This window comes from Calonectris borealis, chromosome 1 (genome assembly GCF_964195595.1).
Source record: "Calonectris borealis chromosome 1, bCalBor7.hap1.2, whole genome shotgun sequence".
NCBI lineage: Eukaryota > Metazoa > Chordata > Aves > Procellariiformes > Procellariidae > Calonectris > Calonectris borealis.
The window spans coordinates 219,995,605-220,011,243 of NC_134312.1; the positions used below are offsets into that span (position 1 = coordinate 219,995,605).

Below are 15,639 nucleotides of genomic sequence, written 5' to 3' on the forward strand. Positions count from 1 at the left end.
CCTTCCTGGAATACATCATCCTTAGTCCCTGAGATAAGCAGTGTCAAGACGACCTGAACATATAGAAAAGGCTGTATTTCAAAGACTGTTTTAATAAGACTTGAACGGTTGCCAGGGTTGTCCCCGATAAAGCAGCAAACCTGTGCCCTAAAACTGAACTTTGCTTCAAAGCGAGGAGGGGGCACTTCCCCAAACGACCACCGATGACACCAGAGACCCCCGCGCAAGCGCGGAAGGGCTGGGAAGAATGCCAGGGAAGATAAGAAGTAACGCTTACATAATCTCACGAATATATATTAGTTAGGCATGGCTTTAGGCGTGGTTTTGCTCATTTTGTGCTGTAAAGGAGAGCCTGGCGTTTGTGGCGGTGTGCTTGATTTGTGGAAAATATCCACCCTGCACCCTGCACAGAATAAAGCAATGTCTCCTCTCTAAACATGCTTGGTTAGTGTGTTTCGAGGGCTTAAAATCGACAACACATGCATAGTGTCTCTGTGTGTGTGACCCTGAGCTTCGGTATAGTGCTACTGAACGTGTGAATATCAGCAAGGCGGGGGGGAAAACCCCTGAAGAGAACCTTTTTCTTCCGTATCGAAGATAACCAGAAAATAAAACGCGGTGCTCTCCTTCCTGAACAAATCACAGGAGGCAGTTACAGGGATTTACCAGAACTGCACTTGGTGGTGGCATTTTCTCTGTCTTCCCTCCTCTCTCCCAGCGTTTTGAGAAGCTGTGGATGCGTGCAAGGAGACAGTTCCCCACTCCATGTGTGACTGAAGTTGCACTGGGCATGTACTTTTCCTCTGCGATGCAGTCAGGTTTGACACTCAGACCCTTCCCGGACTGGGTTTTCTGGCATTCAAAACACTTTCTTCTAATGTGGAAAGAAGAAGAAAAGAATCTTAAAAACTTGAAAATGCCACCCCATGACCAGCTCTGCCTTGTCCTCGGGTGGGCTTGACGCCCTGCGTAGACCTGACTCTGGAGGGAGGCGACAGTGGAGGGCCAGCGCTGTCTGCCCCAAAACTAGTCTAAAATCGGACCCAGGTTAGGGAGGACCTGGTGACAGGGCGGTCTGGTGGTCGCCTGCAGGCAGGTGCAGTTTCAGCAGGTGAAAGCATCTCCACGTCCTGCCTCAGGGATTTCTTCCCAATCCCTTCTCTCCTGGTGAAAGGTGTTGGGGTGAAGAGTAAGAGTGATGCATAACATTTTTGGTGATCGATTCGCCTACGAGGCGGGAGGGACAAGCACCCATGCCCAGCGCAAGGGAACTCTTGGAGGAGCCCTGCGGGTGCTGGGAGAACCTCGTGCCTGCAGCGGTGCCCTCCCCGCCCCTCTTGGGCACGGCTCTGGTGGCACCAGTACCTGCTGCTGGAGGAGGGCTGTGCTCGGGTCTGCCTTGTCACCGGAGAGACAAACGCTGCTGCTGAGGGATTTCCACACAGATGAACAGAATAGGAAGGGGTTTTCCCCCAGAGAGAAGCGAAGGCGATGCTGCAGGAGGAAACCTGTGACCAGCCGCGGCAGTGCTGTGTACGGGCAAGGTTCTCTGCGGGCGGTGCAGCTTGCTCAGATCAAGACAGCGAGAGACGATGTCGCTGCTGGCTTCATTTTTTATTCTAGCTGTTAATACAGAAATGTTCCACCTTGATAATGGGCTGTACTTATTTTGCTCTTACTGCTTTTGGCTGTCATTAACCCTTTGTGTTCTGAGCAGAACTGCAGTCAAACGTGGGGGGGTTTGTTGTGCCAAGGCATTTGCTTCTGTTTCTGTGCTGCACAGGTGCATCTCATTTTCTGCAGAGAAAAATTGCAGCACCACCTGCTGTAAATGAAATTATTGTAAGATTCATTTTATTTTTTTAAATTGAAGTGTGCCATTTATAAATAGCTTGTCTGAATGGCATTTACTGCTGTTCTCTTTCCTAACAGCAGCAGGCTTCCAATCACTGGAAACTCGTGGCTATTAAAATGTAGTAAATTGGTTTGCAAGCTAAAAACTCTCATTCGTTTCTAAAGAATTGATTGCCATAGGGGCTGGCTGAATTGTGAAATGGAGAGGGAAAGGAAAGTTTTTCATCTCCTAATATCGCGAGTACATTGGCAACCTGGACTGTGGTGACGGCGTTTGTCGTGGGTTGTGCCCTGCTTTGAAAACACCCTCTGTAACTGTTACGACTGTGTTTTACCCGGAGATAGGACGGGGAAGGAAAAAGCGGAAAACTTAGCACGCTCCTGGTCGAACCCGGCGCTGACAGCTTTCTGCAGAGAGGCACGGCTGCTGGGCACTGCTAGCAGGTTCTTCGCTCTGCAATGGTTTTGCTCGGAAACGTGCAGGCAGATTGGCCCTCGCTTGCTTAGTCCACTGCTCCTGCAGCCGTGTCCGCTGTCCTGGAGGGCTGCAGCCCCTAAGGACGGGCCCTGGCGCGGGCGCTGGGCGTCCTGCGTCTCCCCCCTCCTGAGAAGGGCTCTCTCATTTAGGAAGATCATCCTTCTGCTTTAAAATGAGCGGTGAAGCCAAAGATTATGATGCCAATAGCTGTTTAATGCCTTTGAGAGCTGGACGGAAATATTGTTTGGAAGGCTGTAGGGGACAGAGGTCCGAGGTGGGGCTAAAATTGTCCACGTCCTTTCCCCCACACCTTTTAGGGCTGCCCTCCCCCCCATCGCCTGGCCGGTGCTGAACGTCACCCTGAGGTCCCAGCGATGGAGGCCTGCCCCATGGATGCTCTCCATCACTCAGCCGTAGCAGATTTTCTCATTTGCTTCTAAGTTTGGGGTTTTCCCCCGGGTGCTGTGGATGAGTAACGGGGTCTGGCACAGCCTCCCAAAGGCTGTGGCGGGGGGAGAAAAGGCCACGTCTCCTGTGCTGCTCTGTGTTGCAAGGGAAGGGGGATATTTAAAGTGGAGAGGAGCTGCCATGTCCGTGCTCGGTGCCGTCAGCTTACAGAGCTCCCCAGGGAGACATCGTGCGAGAAAGCCAAAAACTACGGCAGCCTCCTGTCGGTGCGTATCAGCGTGTAGCCAGGGTAACTTGGATCCTGCAGGCTTTATGGTGGCTTTATAGTTCCAAGGGCTCCCCGCTCTAAGGCTCTGCATTAGAAATCATGATCTAGGAGGAGAAATCAACCTCTTAACAGATTACGTATGATACTTGGCTTTCTTGGAAGCAGCCAGCTTCAGTCTCTGCCAAGTGTAGTGTCATTACTGTAATGAGCTGTAATGAGCAATGTGTACAGCCGCTTGCTCACTCCCCCCTCGCCCCAGTGGGATGGGGGAGAGAACTGAAAAAAAAAAAGTAAAATTCGTGGACTGAGATAAAGACAGTTTAATAGAACAGAAAAGGAAGGGAAAATGATAACAATAACAATAGTGATAGAATATACAAAACGCGTGATGCACAATGCAATTGCTCACCATCCGCCAAGCAATGCCCAAAACAGCGATTGCTACTTCCTGGATCACGCCTCCCATTCCTATACTGAGCATGATGTCACATTGTATGGATCGCTCTGCTGGCCACCTGGGCCAGCTGTCCCGGCTATGCTCCCTCCCAGCCCCTTGTGCACTTGGCAGAGCACAGGAAGCTGAAAAGTCCTTGACTAGCAAGGTACTTAGCAACAACGAAAACATCAGTGTGTTAGCAACATCCTTCTCCTACTAAACCCAAAACACAGCACTAGGACGAAATTTAATTCTATCCCAGCCGAAACCAGGACACCACCCCCCCGCCTCTCCTTCCTTGCCTATCCCTTCTGAAGAGTTTATAGCCATCCATTGCAGCACTCCAGTTGTGTCAGCCTGCAATTGCTTCTGCAATTACGTCATAGTTTTCAATGGCTTCCAGCTCCTCCTGTTTGGTGCCCATGCTGCCTGCATTGGCACAGATGCACTTCAGTTGGGCCACTGATCCTGCAACCTTTTTGAGGGGAGAAGCCCTAATTCCAATGTGACTGCTTTCAGGACCCCAGGAAGTCCAGCAAAGGCGAGCGCCAAGCAGCGGCCCGGGGATGGGCTGACGCCCCGCAGGAGGTGGGGCCGGGGCCGGCTGGCTGGAGAGCAGCAGCGGCTGCGGGAAAGGCCCTGGGGCCAAGGTGGGCAGGGGTGGGCAGCGTGCCCGGGCAGCCAGGGCAGTCCCGCAGCCCAGGCTGTGCTAGCAAGGGCGCGGGCGGCACCGCGGGGAAGGGCTTCCTCTGCGCCGCTGGGCCCAGGGGAGGCCGTGCCTGGGCACCCGGTGCGGGCTGGGGCTGCCGGGGCGCAGGCAGACACGGGCAGGATGGAGGCGCCGGCTGGTCGGGAGCTGGGGCGCCGGAGGCTCGGGCAGAGGCCGAGGGCGCGGGCTCTGCTCGGCCTGGAGAAGAGGGAGCACAGGGGCTCTGCAGCTCTGCCTGCCGTAATGGGCTTTGCCTGCACCCGTCTTTCTGCTGAGATGGACCAGACACAGACGAACACTGGGGGAAACGCGTCCTCTTTTATTGGCCTCAGGAAGCGTCCACGGCCGAGTCGGGGCTGGCAGCACGATGTCGTCAGGGCAGCTGAACGCCTGGGGCTCCGTCCATGAACTCATCCCTTCTTGTGCCCTGTGCCCGGTCCCGCTGTGCCGTCGGCTGCTGGCCGGGTCCCCGGCTCCCAGTCAAAACCTTGTCCAGGGCCTCACTCACGAGGCATCGGGCTGTGTCCTTCACAGCTGCAGCACAGGCTGCAGGCTTGTGCGGGGCCGGCGTCCATCTTTTCACCCTCAGGGCTGTGCCCTGGTCACCGCGGATGCCCCCAGCAGATGGCACAAGCTGTCGGTGGCCGCTGGCTGCGGTGCTGATGGTCCTTTCCCTGCCCCTGGCAGAAGATGCGGGGGGTGGTGCTGGCACAAAAACCAGCTTGCCGCAGGTTCTGGCAGCTCCTGGTGGCCAAGCTGCGGGTGCGTGCGCGGGTGCCGCTGCCTGCCTGGGGAGAGGCGGCAAGGCTGGCAGACGGGCCGTCTCCTCCCGCGTCGTCACCCTGCTGCAGGGCAGTGCCACCCTGTGCGCCAGGCTGTCCGTCTGCAAGAGAGGCCGAGGAGAGAGGCGGCGTGACTGTGGCCCAGCACCCCGGCTGGAGGAGCTCCTGCGGCCGGGCTGCCCTGCCAGCCCCAGGGCAGCGCTCGGCCCCGCAGGCGGCTGCCAGCCCGCTCCCAGAGCCGGCTGGGAAGAGGGCTGGTCCCCCCGCGGCCCACGGCGACTCCCGGGAGCACTCCCGGCACGCCCGGGCTGCCTGCCGGGCACAGCACGGGGGGCTCAGCTTGCCACGGGGGCCGTGCACGCCTGTCCCCTCCTGCACCTCCCGCCTGCCCGTCGGCAGCTCCTGGGCTCGGGAAGATGTTCAGCCCCGTCTCCCTCGGGCTCCCTACCTGTGCGCGGCGGCTCCCGGCGGTCTGCGAGCTCTCCGGGCAGGGGAGCCGTGGCAGCCTGTCCCCATGGAGGGACGAGGCCCGGCTCTGGCTGCCCTGCGGCGCTGCCTGTAGCTGCCTGCGGCCCACCTGCAGGCAGGAGGAGGAGGAGGAGGCGCGGGATGGAGGCGGCTGCCCTGGCACCGCGGCCCCCACAGTGCCGGCAAGCCCGGCCCCGGCACCAAGGCAGCTCCGTGCGGCCCCGTCCCACCCCCGGCCTCTCCGTCCTGCCCCGTCCCTCACCTGGCGCCTCTTCTGCAGGCTCGGCAGCCCGTGGGCGGGCTGGGCGTGCTCCTTCGCCTCCTCATCCATGGGCATCTTCGGCATTACCTGCCGCCGACCTGCCATGGGCACCCAGGGGAGATGCTGCCTCCTGAGGGAGGTGCTCTCCTGGGAGTGGGCACCCCAGGGCTCTCGCGCCTTAAATACCCCCACTGGCACCGCGGGGACCCCCGTCACAATGGCCTCTGGGCACGGTGAGGGCCCCCATCACAAAGCCCTGGCGGTCGCTGTGGAGATGCCCACGCCAGAGTTTTTGGTCCGTTGTTTCGAATCCGGTTTAGCAATTGGCTCAGGTCATCCTGTTGTAACAGTTTTCGGACTAATGTAAGATTCATTCCAATGGGGGTAGGTGGTGAATCTTGGTGACGTGTATAGCTTGACTGTAGCGATGATGGGTTGTACCAGGAGCTGAATAGTTGAAGTAGCGTCCCATAATCTTAGCAAAATTACAAATGCAGATATTTGAGTGGTTAGAAGTCTCCACAGCGGTGGTGTCTGTAAATGTAGAATCACAAGGAGTTCTCATGCAAACACGTCCATTTCCACCATATATAAGCACAGTTTCAGGGGTTTCATCAGGATGTATTTCAAAATGACAAACATTTTGTCTAGTATCAAGGCAAATGTCTTGGGCCTTAATGGTATTGCCTTCATCCGGTTGTTAAATCCCTGTTGTTCCCGTAGAATACATGCATCAACACCAATAGTTTGCCATTTGTTCCCTTTCTTTGTTTTTGGGCCCATACTCCATACTGTGGGTAAATTTCAGGCTTTTTGTGGGTAGATCCCTTGACTGCACGGTGCCCTACCGTTATTTCTTCCCCTGGTGTGGCTCGAAGTGATAGTATTTGAAGAATGTTATTGTAATTGTGAGATACCTTCGTTTCCTTCTGGTGTAGTGTCTCCCACCTCCACCCATCTTTCGGATATGCCTCGTTCCCACGTGTAACTGAAATAGCAAGGTTCAGGTTTGTCTTATCTGTCGGTAGGGTTCCCACACTTCCAGCATCATTTAGTAGGTCTTTTTGGTCTGTCCGGGCCACTTTGGAAGAGGTTACAATAAGCACCATGCTCTGCAAAACCCCATTCTGCTGTACTAGGATCATGGGTGTGTACTGGTCCTAGTGATTGATCCGCTTTTAATTGCTGTCTTGGAGTTCTGACGAGCTCTTCATGTTCTGAACTCCATTCCCATGATTTTCCTTTTCCTCAAAGTGAATATAGTGAGCGAGCACTGGTAGAAAATCCAGGTACGGGTTTTCTCCAACATCCTAAACCAACGCCAGGTTCGGCTTCTCAAAACATCAAAACCTAAGATATTTTCATTGTGATCTTTAATTGCAAAGCGAGCAGATGAGATACGCTTCTGGCCCAGGAGCCGTAAATTAAACTTTTGCAGCTTGGCACATAACACTTGCTCCGTTCACTCCAGTGATTTTAAGTCTTTGCCGTCCAGGTCGTACACCCAGCTTCTCGGCATCTTGTTGTGTTGGTGTGGAAATCGGTGCTCCCGTATCGATTAGAAATTTTACCAATTGTTGTCGAGGACCAACCGGAATTAAAATATACTTTGCTTTAATGATGGGTCTAGCCTCATATTCAGAGGAATCTGAGGGGAACAAGGGGTCATCGTTGCCCTCATCAAAGTCATCAGGATCACTGCAAATACCACCATCCCATTCCTCAGGGGACACAATTAATTTCCTAAGTGTACAATGTCAGGGGGATTGGGAGCCCGCAGAAGCACTACCTCGACCTCTTCTTCCAACTTTTGTGATTTCTCCTTTTCTTCCGGTAGCTTTTTGCAGCTGCTCGATTTTCAAGGACAGTATTAATTCAGCTTCCTTTCTGCCTTCTACTTCTTCTTGCAGGTCTTGCTCCCTTCTATTGTTATTCTTCCTATACTGATGAGCAGCTTCTGAACAGGTGCCTAACATTTTGCAAGTAATTCCTTTTCCATCTTTTATATAGCCCCTAGCTACTTTTAGTTGTTCTTCCACAGCTTCCCAATGATGCCCATTATTACGAGCCCATTCTTCTGAGAATTTGGGACTTGGATTTATTCCATGGTTTTTTAAGTAATCAGTGATACTTGCCATCCTGCCGACTACGCCGATTTGTCGCGAATGAGTGGTTTAGAGGCCGCTTAAAGAATCACCGTCCAAGGTATTGGCAGAAAGTGATTTTAACAGAGATTTACAAAGGTGCGACCTAACAGCATTCGAGGGCAAGGTTCACTCTGTTACTTATGTCCTGGCTCCGGCTGGGACAGAGTGAACTTTCTTCCCGGTAGCGTGGGGGGTGTGCTGTGTTTTGGGTTTGCTGTGAGAGGGGCGTTGATGGCCCATTGATGTTTTGGTTGTTGCTGGGCGGTGCTTGCACCGGGGACGTTTTGGGTTTTTTTCCGGCCTCCCATGCCCTGCCACGTGCAGGGGAAGCTGTGGGGGGGAGCATAGCCGGGGTGGTTGGCCCAGCTGGCCAATGGGGTATTCTATACCATGTGACGTCATGCTCAGCATAAAAAACAGGGGGTGGGGGAGGGTGGGGGGGTGGGGGGGTGTTCGCGCCCGTTCGTGACACGCGGTCAGCGGTCGGTGAGCAGTTGCATTGTGCATTGCCTGCTTTGTATATTCTGCTATTGTTGTTGTTATCATTGTTGTTATTATTGTTCTACTTTGTTTTATTCCAGTTATTAAACTGTTTTTATCTCAACCCACGAGTTTTCCTACTTGTGCCCTCCCGATTCTCTCCCCCATCCCACCGGAGCAGGGGGGTGAGCGAGCGGCTGCGGGGGGTTTAGCTGCTGGCTGGGGTTAAACCACGACAACTTATTACACAGATGAAACATATAAAGGAAAATCAGCTAAGGGTTTATATCTTAGGGACTATATGTGTTTAGCAGCACTTAATCATCAACTACTCATTAACAAACTTGAGTAGCACTTAACCATTAACTAATTCAGTATTTACGAAATAAGTGTTAGTAGAGGCTACTATAATCACAACTTTTACAGATTACGCTTACTATTAGTCCACACACCCAGACAGACAGGAAAAAAGTCTGTTAAAAATTCCCCTCGATTTCAGTGAAGAAATACTCACGTCGAATGTCTGGGCATTTCTTTCTCAACGGGCGAAGGGCTGAGCTTCGAGGAGAGAAGGGGTTCAGCCCAGGTCCCGTCGTCGGCGACGCTCCTCCGAACATCGCAGAGCAGAGAGGTGGCGAGCTCCGAGAGGCTCCCACTCCGAGGGAGATGCTGGGCGCAGCCGCTGCGGTCCCGGCGAGCTCCAAGGCCTCCCTTAGGACCAGCGGTTAGAGGTTCGCAAGGTGGTTGGCTGTAGCCTGCCGTGAATTGCCCCCCGGGCCGCAGTCCCAGGTGGTGACTGCTAAAAATTCTGCAGGTTTCGGTGTTGTTCTGCTGGGCACCTGGGCCGGGCAGCGGGAGCACGTTCCCAGCCTCAGCCATGCAGAGTTTCTGACCCGCTCAAGGAGGGCTCAGCCGCCGGGCGCGGTACAGCAAGGCCGGGGGTTCAGGGGAATTTCTGAGATCAACGAGCGGCCCAGGAGCGCGGGGGGGAACGCACCACCACGCACGGGGCCAAGGCAGCAGCTGGTGGCACCGGGGGAGGCAGCCCGCAGACAGGCCCCCGGCCTCACTGCTGAGCAGAAGGGAACCCCAAAACCTCCTCACGGCGGTGCAGGATCCCACCAAACCGGCTGGGTACAGCGCCCGCTCCCACCCTGAGCAGCACCGGTGCCGCCGTGCCCCCGGCACCCTTCCCTCCCCGCTCCCTGGCTGCTCCCCGGCCGCTGCTTGGAGGACCCACGGGGGTGGCGGGGGGCAGCACTCCCCGTGAGCAGGGACCCCTCTCAAGGTTACCCCTCGAGGCTGGGAGACCCCGGACCTGACGCCAGGCACCAGCGGGTTGGTAAGTGACATTTTTTGCATGCGTGTAACATTTAAGATGCGTATAGGAAGCTTACACGATGATCTTTGCATCCCATCCTAACTTTGCGTGGAGTAAATTACTAGAGCGTTGACCACCGATCCACCTGTGCGTATTATCTGTGCACCTTGTCTCGGATCTGACACCCCCTGTTTTGGTTTTAGTACTCGATTTTTGCTCAGCAAAAATTCCTCACATCGCGATGCCTGTATTGTCCTGGGGGTAAAGCGGGCTGCTCTTCAGCACCCAGAGATGTTCTTTTTCATTTGTTAATCTCTGACTCAGCTGCAACACTCTTCTGTGGGGATAGGTGCCCCAGTGCAAAACATCCCGAGGGTGCGTGTTTGGAAGGGGAATGCCATCCTGCTGCAGCGCAGCAAACAGAAAGGAGACATTCACACTTAGTCGTATAGCCTGGAGCTTCTGTCTTCACATTGGCCTGGGGATCATAAACGACAGCCCGGTTGTTTACGGGTGGGAGCTGAACAGTGCCTTCCACCTGAAATCACGTACTCCCGGTGCTGCCATCTGCTCGGGCAGCTCCGGGCTGCGGGTGTCCCTGCGGAGCACAGCGAGGCTGCGTGCCGTGAGCTCGCCTGCCCTCCGGGCACGGACGTCTGCCCGCAGGGCAGGGTCCTCTGGGCCGGAGCAGTGGGGTCTCCAGGTGCCTGGGCTTTCCTTGGGACTGCATTGCTGTGGGTAACGGTCCCTCCCACCTCTCCCAACTTCTGTCACGTTTCTTCTACGTAGGCACACGTTAGTCCCTCTGACACAGCAGCTATGGAAATTCCCGGATCCATGCTGTTTTGGGTGAACCTCATTGCACGGGAAGTCATCTGCTGTTTCGCTTAGCCGCTGTGATGAAGCAGCATTGTCCTTACGCCTGCCGACGAGCAGAAACTGTTATTAATTCCTGTGAAATGAATGCCAGGCTGTAACTGCATTAGAATATTTTAATCCGTCTGCCTGGATAATATAACCTGCGGTCACTCTGGGTTTGCCCATTTTTGTGACTGTAAAAGATTCTTACCTACTCGCTCTGATACTTAAATTCACCCCAAGCCATCTCTAACTGCTTCAGCAACAGGTTTTGCATGCAACGATACATTTCACTCAGAAAACAAATGATACAACTATGGGAGAAAACTGTGAAAACCGGTGTCCAAATGCAAATGCACGACTGCGTATGTGAAAAGAGTTGGTCAGTTTGCCCAGTCATTCCAGCAAGTACCACATAACTCATCTTCAGCTAGGTAGCAACGCATACATTGCAAATACTCATCTGCAGCACAACCCGTGGGCAGTTGTTGTTAAAAAGACATTTTCCCATGATCACGGGTATTCAGCGAGCAGACAGACCAGAGTCAGGGAGTTGCTCGATACACGCCGGTTGCTCTAATAGGTACGACCAGGTATGCACATGTGCACAATTTGATAACAGGCTGAAATGGTGGTGCCGTGACTGAAGGGCTATTTTCTGTTTCAGTATCGCCAGAGGGTTTCTTCGGGTCATTGAGAGCTGAAACTTGTGAACGTTCAAATGAAATTTAATTTTTCTTGAAAAGGAGGAAATTTAACTTCCAGATGAAAAACTTCCACTGGCTGTGGAGGGTCTGCTCAGGGTCTGGGAAGAGCAACTGAACTTGGAAGGGACTTTTAGGATATGAGGTACTGGAAATGAGAGTGGGATTATCGGCTCTTCTTCTGCTGTGCCTATGAATAAAAACCTGTATGTTTTCTGCGCTTCTAGAAGCCTGAAGCTTCCTTTTAGATTTCATGCTGTTGAGCAAAAGAGAGCGCAGAAGATTATAAATGCAGAAAGCTCAATTGTGTGAAGGAGAGTCCTGTTTGCTAACTGATACGTAAGAAGTTCATATTAGGGATTTATATCTTAGCCATGCTGGTTTGGTTTTATTTTATATCCTGTTCTCCTACAAAAATTGCTTTCAGCTCTTCTGTGTGGCGCTGGGTCCCCTATTTTCAGGTATCGCTGCCTGTAAAATCAAATTAAAAATCCAAAAAAGATTCTCTATTTGTCATTTAAGCTGACAGAATGGCGTCAGACTGCTGATGTGTATACCCAGGGAAATCTTCTGTGGGCCAGGTCTTTCCCAGACCAGTATCACAAATTGGGAGTAATGGTGATTTCTGGTTTATATCAACGTCCCTCTTGCAGGTTTAGCTCATAGTTCTTATTCTGCTGACTCGGGTGTTAGTCTCAAGCTGGGGGCTTGTGGTTAATCCTTGTTTCCAGCCGTGTCATATGGACCAAAATGGCTTTGCTGAAGCAGAGCTTTGGGCCACCCTGGCACGTTCCCAGCGCTGGGGCAGGACCTCCAGGTCTCCCCGGGAAAGGTGCCGGTGGAGAGGGCTTCTGCAGCGCCCGCCACGTAGGAGCGGCCCCGCCTGGGGAACCGGGGGGATGCTCTGCTCCTTGTAATTCCACCTACGCCATCCTGAATGAATTGGGCTGATGGGAAACCTGGAGGGTCAGAAATGGGAATTTTTTTACAAAATGGGTACCGGATTTGCAGGGGGACGTCCCAGCCCCTCCTGTGCCCCTTGCATCTGCCCGTACTGGCCGGGGAAGGGCATGGGGGTCTGCTGGGTGTCACCAAGGGGGCCCTGCCTGCCCCATGGTGTCACCAAGGGGGGCCCTGCCTGCCCCACGGTGTCACACAGGGGGCCCTGCCTGCCCCGCAGTGTCACAAAGGGGGCCCTGCCTGCCCCACGGTGTCACAAAGGGGGGCCCTGCCTGCCCCGCGGTGTCACACAGGGGGCCCTGCCTGCCCCATGGTGTCACAAAGGGGGGCCCTGCCTGCCCCACGGTCTCACAGAGGGGGCCCTGCCTGCCCCACGGTGTCACCAAGGGGGCCCTGCCTGCCCCACGGTGTCACAAAGGGGGGCCCTGCCTGCCCCACGGTCTCACAGAGGGGGCCCTGCCTGCCCCACGGTGTCACAAAGGGGGGCCCTGCCTGCCCCACGGTCTCACAGAGGGGGCTCTGCCTGCCCCACGGTGTCACCAAGGGGGCCCTGCCTGCCCCACGGTGTCACAAAGGGGGGCCCTGCCTGCCCCACGGTGTCACAAAGGGGGCCCTGCCTGCCCCGCAGTGTCACAAAGGGGGGCCCTGCCTGCCCCACGGTGTCACAAAGGGGGGCCCTGCCTGCCCCACAGTGTCACAAAGGGGGCCCTGCCTGCCCCACAGTGTCACAAAGGGGGCCCTGCCTGCCCCATGGTGTCACAGAGGGGGCCCTGCCTGCCCCACGGTGTCACAAAGGGGGCCCTGCCTGCCCCATGGTGTCACAAAGGGGGCCCTGCCTGCCTGCCGTACTATAAAGGGGATGCGGGGCCCCGCAGGAGCAGGCAGTGGGCGGTGGGCACCGCAGTCTGGCATCGTCTCAGCAGACTGCAGCCTCAGCCTCTGCCACACCAGCAGTGCTGGGGGTCCCGTCTCTGGGGACCCAGGAGGTCACTGGGATCTGCACCGCGGGCCTGTGCTGGTGTCTCGGAGTGCCGCGGCCTCACCGGAGCTGGTGCCATGGGGTGGTCCAACAGCCCCACCCTGGCTGAGCTGCTCCGATTCACGATGCTGGTGCTGCAGCTCTTCTTGGTCTCTGCCATGCTGCAGGCCAAGCGGCTCCGGGTAGGTGACCGCTGCACCGCACTGCACCGCGGCATGGCACGGGATGGAGTGGGGAGGCGTGGCGTGGCGTGGCGTGGCATGGCACGGCATGGTGTAGGGTGGGGTGGGGTGGGGTGGAGTGGCGTGGGGGTCTGTGGCGTGGGGCTGGGAGCTGCTCCTGTCTCCCCCAGCTCCTGGGTGTCCTGCGGAGGAGGTGGAAGAAGTCAAAGCGTCGGATGAGGGCGGCGAGAACCCGTTCCCAGGAGCAGAGCGGTGAGTGTCCCGGGCACCGAGCGCCCTGCGAACGGCCGACACCCCACGGCAGTGCAGCCCTGACCCGGGGCTGTGCTGGGAGCGGCCGGCCGCTCACGCCGTCTCCTCCCTCGGCAGCTTCTCCGCCGGCGGCGGGAGGAGTGGAGAAGCCCACGCCGACCCTGGAGATGTGGTGAGTGCTGGGGGAGACCCCCAGATCCTGTCCCAGCCCCTCACCCCGTGCCCTCTCCCTGCCCGCGCTGGGCAGCCCTGCCTGCTGGCCAAGGAAGGGCTGCTGCCCGTGGTGCCGCTGGAGGGGCCGGGCTGCAGCGGGTCTTTTCCCTCTCCTCCTCTACTACAGGGCCAGCATGGAGGCGTCGAGCAGGGAGCGCCTGTCCCCACGGGCCCCGCTGGCCTCCCCGGAATCCCTGGGCTCCCTGGCTTCATTGTTGGCGAGCAGCTCCTCCTCCCTCTACTCTTTCCCGGAGCCCTGGCCCGGTGCGATGGCGGAGCTGGCAGCACTCAACCACCCGAGACCCTCCCGGTCCCCCAAGGCTGCCGAGGGGCTGGCGGGGGAGCCGGGGCCATCCCTTGGCCAGGCCCCCGGGCTGGAGCTGCCAGTGGGGACCGAGCAAGAGCAGGTGTCCCAGGACGGCGGGGACAGGGCGCGGAGCCCCGCGGATGTGGAGCCACCCCCCGGCAGCCCCCCAGCCATGGCCACGGCCACAGGGGAGCTCGTCCTGGCGCTCGTCCGTGCTGTCCAGGCCGCCCAGGTGGAGAGGGAGCAGCACTGCGAGCGGATGCAGGCGGCGCTGGCCCAGCAGCGAGGGACGTCGGGAGGTGTCGGGGGGCCCTGTGGTGGGAACCCCCCCAGGGAGCCCTCCCTCCCCCCTGCCAGGAGGGAGGTGCAAGACCAGCTGGAGCCGGTGGGGGCCAGAGTGTGGCCCCAGTGCCTTGGAGCGCAGCTGCCGTGGGTGGACGCGGACACGGACAAAGCTGCGGATGGGGACATGGACAAGGACACGGGACCAGACAGAACCAGCTCCATGGAGCTGGAAAGGAGAAGCCCCACTGCTCTGGGCAGGAGCAGCCCTGTGGTGCTGGGCAGGAGGAGCCCGGTGCAACCGAAGAGGAGCAGCCCCATGGGGCCAGACAGAAGCAGCTCCATGGGGCCGGGCAGGAGCATCCCCGCTGCTCCAGGCAGGAGCACCCCGGCAAGGACCAGCCCCCGGCGGCGGGTGCCCATGGGCAGGGCGCGTGGCCAGGCAGCCCCGGGGCCGTGCAGGGCAGGACGGTGCCTGCGGGAGGGCTGCGCCTGGCTCTGGCACTGCCTGAAGGCCTGCTGGAGACGCCGCTGCCGGCCCCACCGTGTCCGCTTCTGCAAGCCCCCATGGTGGCAGCGCTGGTTCCAGAAGAGCAATGGATCCCCCTAATACTGAGCAGCCGGCGGGCACGGGGCCGGGAACCCCGCTGGGCTGCCCCCCATCTGAAATGTTAAAAAATTAAATGTTTTCTCTGTATCTGGTGCCCTGGTTCATCCGTCCGTCCCATGGCTGGGGGTGCGTCCCTCAGTGCCCGACCCCAGCGGGGACGGGCTGGCACCGGGCACCGCTGGCACCCACAACCGGGGGGTGGGGGTGGCTGGTACCCCAGTGGCTGTGCTGGCGTTTGGGGACCTGGGTGGGCTGGAGAAATGGGCAGCAGGAACCTCAGGAAGTTCAACAAGGGCAAAGTCCTGCCCCTGCGGGGGAAGAAGCCCAGGCACCAGCACAGGCTGGGGCCACCCGGCCGGAAAGCAGCTTGGCAGAGAAGGTCCTGGGGGGCACCAAGCTGACGACGAGCAGAGGTGGCCCAGGGTGTCCTGGGCTGCACCAGGAGGAGCCAGGCCAGCAGGTCGAGGGAGGGGATCCCCAACTGAGAGGGCTGGGGCTGTTCCGCCCGGCGAGGGGGCGGCTCAGGGGGATCTCACCCGTGTAGGTCAATGCCTGCAGGGAGGGTGCCAAGAGAGAGCCGGCATTCTCCTAGAGAAGCTGGCGGCTCACAGCTTAGACAGGTCCACTCTTCGCTGGGTAAAAAACTGGCTGGACGGCCGGGCCCAGAGAGTTGTGGTCA

General features: G+C 57.3%; 1 protein-coding gene and 1 long non-coding RNA gene across 2 annotated transcripts; one reads left to right on the plus strand and one right to left on the minus strand.

The window, feature by feature from the left end:
• Positions 1 to 1,982: 1,982 nt before the first annotated feature.
• Positions 1,983 to 6,060, minus strand: LOC142078003 (uncharacterized). Its single transcript, XM_075140480.1, has 3 exons — positions 5,666 to 6,060; positions 5,384 to 5,512; positions 1,983 to 5,036 (listed from the first exon to the last, which is right to left on the minus strand). Exons 1-3 carry the CDS (start codon positions 5,768 to 5,770, stop codon positions 4,527 to 4,529), a joined length of 744 nt encoding a protein of 247 aa, XP_074996581.1. The 5' UTR covers positions 5,771 to 6,060; the 3' UTR covers positions 1,983 to 4,526.
• An 8,478-nt stretch (positions 6,061 to 14,538) lies between these two features.
• LOC142078009 (uncharacterized) lies at positions 14,539 to 15,046 on the plus strand. The gene is made up of 2 exons (XR_012672106.1): positions 14,539 to 14,784; positions 14,818 to 15,046. It is a non-coding gene; the product is annotated as an uncharacterized LOC142078009 (long non-coding RNA).
• The last annotated feature ends 593 nt before the right edge of the window (positions 15,047 to 15,639 follow it).

What these genes read in the sequence shown, in the direction of transcription:
- LOC142078003 (XM_075140480.1), bottom strand. Translation starts at nt 5,770, where the DNA reads ATGGCAGGTCGGCGGCAGGTAATGCCGAAGATGCCCATGGATGAGGAG. An exon ending in GCCTGCAGAAGAGGCGCCAG is followed by an intron (nt 5,513 to 5,665) that starts GTGAGGGACGGG and finishes TCCTGCCTGCAG; the next exon opens with GTGGGCCGCAGGCAGCTACA. An exon ending in CCGGGAGCCGCCGCGCACAG is followed by an intron (nt 5,037 to 5,383) that starts GTAGGGAGCCCG and finishes CCTCTCTTGCAG; the next exon opens with ACGGACAGCCTGGCGCACAG.